The 5,849-nt window shown below is 43.1% G+C and overlaps 1 protein-coding gene across 1 annotated transcript; it reads right to left on the bottom strand.

Annotated features, from left to right (window-relative positions):
• Positions 1 to 2,000: 2,000 nt before the first annotated feature.
• znf622 (zinc finger protein 622) lies at positions 2,001 to 5,098 on the bottom strand. The gene is made up of 6 exons (XM_035670328.1): positions 5,086 to 5,098; positions 4,716 to 5,030; positions 3,983 to 4,145; positions 3,705 to 3,820; positions 3,039 to 3,182; positions 2,001 to 2,637 (listed from the first exon to the last, which is right to left on the bottom strand). The coding sequence occupies exons 1-6, from the start codon at positions 5,096 to 5,098 to the stop codon at positions 2,507 to 2,509; spliced, it is 882 nt and encodes a 293-aa protein (XP_035526221.1). The 3' UTR covers positions 2,001 to 2,506.
• Positions 5,099 to 5,849: the final 751 nt, after the last annotated feature.

Raw genomic sequence — 5,849 nt, 5'->3', positions numbered from 1 at the left:
ACAAGAGTCACATGTGTCTTCTCCCTCTGCCTGTGTTGTTATCCGCAGCCTCTCTGTTGGTTTGTTTTGCCAATAGCCGGTCTGCTCACGACTGAAAATGCCTGTTTTATCATCTAACGTCGGTGAATTAAGGATTTAATTTCCACCAAAACCAGAGTTGGTGATTGTTGGAAGACTAACAGAGGACGGTTTTTGTGAGTTTTATTTCTGTTTCTGTCCACTTTGAATGAATTTATAATTTAGAACTCGAGTTATAAAAGAAGACTTCTACTCCTATTCATTTTTTGGGGGGTACGGATATTTGTCCCCACAAATGTAATCATGTCCAATATGTAATCAATTGCAATTAATTAAATATGAAAAGGACCGTCTGTCATTAGAAGTATCGTCGTTGAACTGAACGTGGCCAGGATCAGACAACAAAAGTAAAAAACATCAACATTCTTGTCACAATTGATTGTAGAATGATTTATTTCTTGCTACTCTTCTTTCTGACATCTTTTTCTTCCCTTCTTACCTCCCATTTCTCCTTCCTCGTGTGGGAGATAAAAAGTTTTAGATGGGGTAGTAAATGTAGACAGTTTGTTTTGGGGGTTATATGTATATAGAGAATAGCTGTTAGCTGATATATTAATGTTCTAACTCTCTCCTATATATATAAAACCATAACCCCACTGGTGAGGAAATGAAATAAGATCCAGGAAGTCCAGTTGCAGTAACAGATTAATGCATTTGAAGGTTTATTGGACACCAATGGACACCAAAACGCTGCACAGCAGTCTGTCATACAGGCAGGATTTTACTCTGGAAGATGATCACTGCGAGACAAACAGCAGGAATATGGAGTTCATGTTACATTAGTGCTCGCTGCATGAAATACGTTTTTTTGTCGGAGCTCACTGCTGCACCAGCCCCCCCCCCTCAGGATCCTACTGGCTTTCTTTAGGGAATGTTGTAGCCTTAAATGCCTGATTTGACAGCAGCTTTTCTAAAGAACTGGGACACAGGGGACTGTTATGGTTGGTGAAGCTCGTTGGAAACTACAATGATTGGTCAAATTTGCGGAACAGTTGCAGTGATTGGATATAAAATTGCAGGGTTGTGCAGAATTCACCGGGAAATGGTTGAATTTGTGTTAATTGTGGCAATCGCAGCTTCCTGGAGAGACTGACTCACTCAGTTTAAACGAATGTCAGAGCTGCATTATCTCACTGCTCACAGCACAGCTAGTGTGGTTACAAGCTTTTAGTCATGTTAACCATTAATTCCTGCTGATGTTTTAATCACAACAATGACAAAAAAATAAGACGGCTAAAATAGGGCTGCACCATTACGGCCAAAATTACCACCACAATTATTTGAATCCATATTGAAGAGCAGCTAAATGTGCTGTTGTTTTGATAAAGAAGTCAGGCAATAATTGTTGGTTGTTGGAAATAATAATTTCCATCATCCTGCACAGTGCGAGTCTGAACAGCGACAGTGGAAGTGGCTGAGAGGATGGAGGTGTGCAGCGTGTCCGCCTCCTCTGACAGCTCAGTGCTCTCTGGCTGCTCCTTCTTGTTCCATCACTGTGACACATTCACAACTCATCCACTGTCAAACTAATTTAAAAAATGGCTGTTGTCTTGTTTTGTCAGTTAAATACTTTTACTTTGAAACTGCAGCAGTAAGAAATGTTCCTTTTATTGTCAGCAGTAACTCATTAGAACATATTTCCACAGGCTGCAGCTGCAGGGTGTGTGTGCAGCCATAAGACAGCTCCCTGAAAGTGAAACCAGAACATCTGGATCACCCGTGGTGGCTGGCTGTTTTTAAATGCAGCAGTTTTCTATGAGCCTAGCACATTTTAAACATCGACCATTAAATCTTGGCGAGCTATAATCGTGATTAATATACGATTAATTAACCTAAACTCAGTGTCCATAGCAGAGACACTCACACTGAAATACTCCCACCTGAAAACAAAGAGATTGAGTAAAGGAAGGAAGACTGCCATGTATCCAATAAATATGAAACACATTTATTTGGTTGGATGTAGTATGAGCACATTAAATCATAAAGATGTAATCCTGTAATTTGTTAAAAAGAACTGTAATGTAACTGATCCCAAAACAGTAAAACCACCTCCTTAATAATGATCTACTGTAGCTTTTACTTGATCCATATAGTTTTAAAATAATTCTGGAAGTATGATTCATGCTCTTGATCTCCACCTAGGTGAAGTCGATGAGACGCCAGAACATCCAACCTGGAGTCCTATCAGGGGTCAGTTTCAAGCAGAGTTACAGAGGACAAACACAGACGTCTGAATTTGCTTTCCTACTAGGAAAAAAAAGAATATTTTTATCTGTCGAAAACAAACCAACATGGCTGCACTGATATGACGTGCCACTGTGCGAGGAGCTGCACTCCATTCTGAGCTTAAAAGTCTTGTTGGCTGGAAACTTTTTCCACCAGTCCGTGTCACATTCCACGTTCGATTCCCCTCTCGTTGGTCCCGGGTTTAGAACATGACTTGGGCTCTGAAGTGCTTCTGCCTGGTGGTGTTGTTGCTCATGCCCATCTTCAGCATCCACTTCGACTTCATCATCTGTACGTACTGCATGTCTCTGGGTTTCTGATGGAAGCCGTGGCCTGAGAGCGAGAGAGAGCGATAGAGGGCGAGAGAGAGAGGGAGAGAGCGAGAGAGGAGGACAATGTGTGCAGGGTCATTATTTGGTTCAGGAGCAGGCCTCCACTGCAGGTTAAGAGTCCAATTCCTGGTAGAAATGAACATATTTGGCCAATACAACTGATTCTGATTTATTTTTTGAACGTGGCCCATATCTGATTCCAGTGTGAACCGGTCCTTAAGTGACCCGCAAGACCATCGTAGATCTAGAGTGACATAAGTCACATAAAATCTGATCTGACTGTTCACACTGTCAGCAGTCGGACCTGAATCTAATTTGGAGCACGTATGAAAGAGGCCCAGATTCCATGTGCTTTAAAACTGAAGCAAAGTTTAATAAATGAGACAAAGACCAGAATCTCACCTCCGTCTCCTCCCCAGCCCAGAGCTCGGTACTGCCGCAGGACTCTGCCAACGGCGTTCTGATTGTGGGTCAGTGCCACCGCTCTCTGGGTGCCGAACCGCTGTTTGTAGTACCTCATGAGGGAGCGGTGGCCGATCTTGGCACCTGAACAAACACAAAGACGTTCATTCAATGTTAGCCAGTAAAGCCAGTGAGAGCACAGATCAGACAGAAACAGCTACAGTTTTCTGCACCAAACATTTCAAACGTGGATCCACCACCAATTTGATCTAATTTTAAACATACATTTTTCACCTTTCATCATAAGACACAGTATTTAAAGCAGGTTTAGCCCATGGACTGTATGAATGAAAATGGATGATGTTTGATGTTTTAAAAGTGGAAGCGCCATCAACAAGCCTGGATGGTGTTTGAGATTCATTCTACGCTCACATGGAGGCAACACAGGGTGAGAAACTGATATACAAATCATTTCAGCTGCACTCTCAAAGCCGTAAGGCAGAAATATAAAAGGCTTATTTGTGCTATTTTAATTTAACTGAATGATTTTTCTTTCCACCCACACATTGTACACATTGTACACAGGAGCCCTGCTCTCTGCACTCTCAGTTAGGTTCTACTACTGACTTTGACTGATTATAAAAACTCGGTTTAAAGCGGTGTCACCTGAAGGGAGAGTCAGCTCCAGCGTCTCGTCGTCGTACTCCAGGGTCTTGTCATCAGGCAGCTCCTCTTCGTCCATTTCAGCATCCTCTCCTTCCTTCCTGTCTGGGTAGCTGCTCCTGTTGGCAAAAAAACAACCAAACGTGTGAATCAGAAGGAGGATGAAGACCAAACGCCTTCCTGCTGCCTTTAGGTGCTCTGATAACTGTGGGAGGTTTCATCCAGTACAACGGGCCAGTAAACGGGTAAATGGATGGCAGGTTATTAAACACACACAGTACCTGAAGTCGTAGAAGTCTGCGAACTCCAGGGCCGCGTCGCCGTCTGTGAAGAGTTTACAGTGGCTTTTGTCTGTCATGTGACTCTGCACCGCCTCTGCCGAGTAGAACGAGCGGCCCTTCTCGTTACACCACAAACACACGTTCCCAGCACCCACTTTCTCCCCTGCAGCACAACAGAAGATCAGTATAAGATTGGGCTGGGAAGAACATCGCTCACACGGTCGAATCAATGTTCAAACTTTGAATAAAAAGCACAAGTAATCACAATATGTAAGTCACAGACGCTGTCATTAAAAAAACAGCATTATACTGAGGCCCTGGGGAGCCGCAGAGGTTAACTGGCTTACAAATCTCCAGATGTAAGAAAACATTTCATTTTTTCATTTTATTTCTTTTGGGGTTTTTTGATGAAAATTAAATTTGGGGTTATTTTTTTACGATGTTTTTACATTTTATTGTTTTTATTGTATTCATTTTTTAGCCTTGCACAGTTTGCTATGTGAAGCACGTTGGGCTGCATGTTTGTATGAAAGGTGCTGTATAAATAAAGTTGAGTCGAATCAACATGTAAGTTGGTATGGGACTGAACTGTGAATGGGCAGACTCTGGGTACTAACACTGCAGTCATTCCTCTCTCCACACTGACTGTCACTGACTCCTGCTCAGATGTAAGAGACTGCTCTGATCCAGACCTGTGGGGTAAGAATCAAACCATTAGAGCCCGGACCCTCACCGAGGTAGCGGACGAAGCCCTTGAGGTCGACGAGGAACTCCACGTCGGGGATGAAGAAGCCGTGGACTTTGGTCATGTGGGCGACGTTCTTCATGAGAGACTTGGAGTGGTGGGGGCAGAACAGGCAGTCGGTGACGGGGATGGAGCCCGGCAGAGCGGCGGGCTGGGGCTCGGACGGACCCGCAGAGTCTCCTTCCTCTTGATCCATCGTCTCCTCTTCATCCTCCTCCTCCTCCTCCTCCATCTCATCATCCTCTTCATCCTCTTCGACGTCCTCCCACTCCTCTGCAAGATTTTTATTGGAACATGGCGTCACTTTTTAACACAGAAAGCTAACAAAGATCTTTAATTAAACGAGCTGACATCTTACATTGGGAGTTCATTTACTTTAATTAGTCTTCAAGCTTCTGACTAATCATTTTCCTTTAATTTGGCTTCAGCCCATAAGTAAGAGTTCAAATCAAGTAGAATTGATTCAAATTAACTGTCCAGAAAGAGTTCATTGTACGTACAATTAACAACCTGTGTACGTATTTATCAGCCGCAGCAGTGAGACATCGGTACCGTATGTATGCAGACACTAGAATACTGCTCGCAGCTCTGGAAGAAAATAGATTTGATGCCAAATCACCGTGAACTGACAGTTCACCCAACCGACAGTCGAGGTTTCTGTACTGTAGTTTACGTAGGCGATCTGACTGAGGGACTAAACTACAAAACTCCCAGGATGACACTGGTTATTTCCAGGATATTTGGTCATTTTAATCAATTTCCAGGTCTATGACTGGAAAACTACATTTCCAGGTTGTTAGGCAACCCTGTCAATAAATCCCATGAAAACACCACAGCCAACAGTGGATGTATGGACTGACACTGACACGGTGTATGTTTCATCTGAAAACTGAAGGATTTTAACGATCTAAGATCTAAACTCTTGCTGAGCTGAGCCTCCGCTGCATTAGAAGAGGACGCAGTTAAAACAACCAAAGAGCCAAAAGAACAATGGCCAAGCGTCAGTAAAGAAGCCTATTGAGTATGATTGTTGAAAAATAAAAATACGGACAAATAATTGTAGAAAAGTTCCTTAAATATCAGGATGATGATGGTTTCATTCCTCCTGCTCCTCCTCCTCCT

Source organism: Morone saxatilis, unplaced genomic scaffold (assembly GCF_004916995.1).
Source record: "Morone saxatilis isolate NCDOM2014 unplaced genomic scaffold, NCSU_SB_2.0 Contig23, whole genome shotgun sequence".
NCBI lineage: Eukaryota > Metazoa > Chordata > Actinopteri > Moronidae > Morone > Morone saxatilis.
This window is presented reverse-complemented; position numbering and strand designations above follow the sequence as displayed.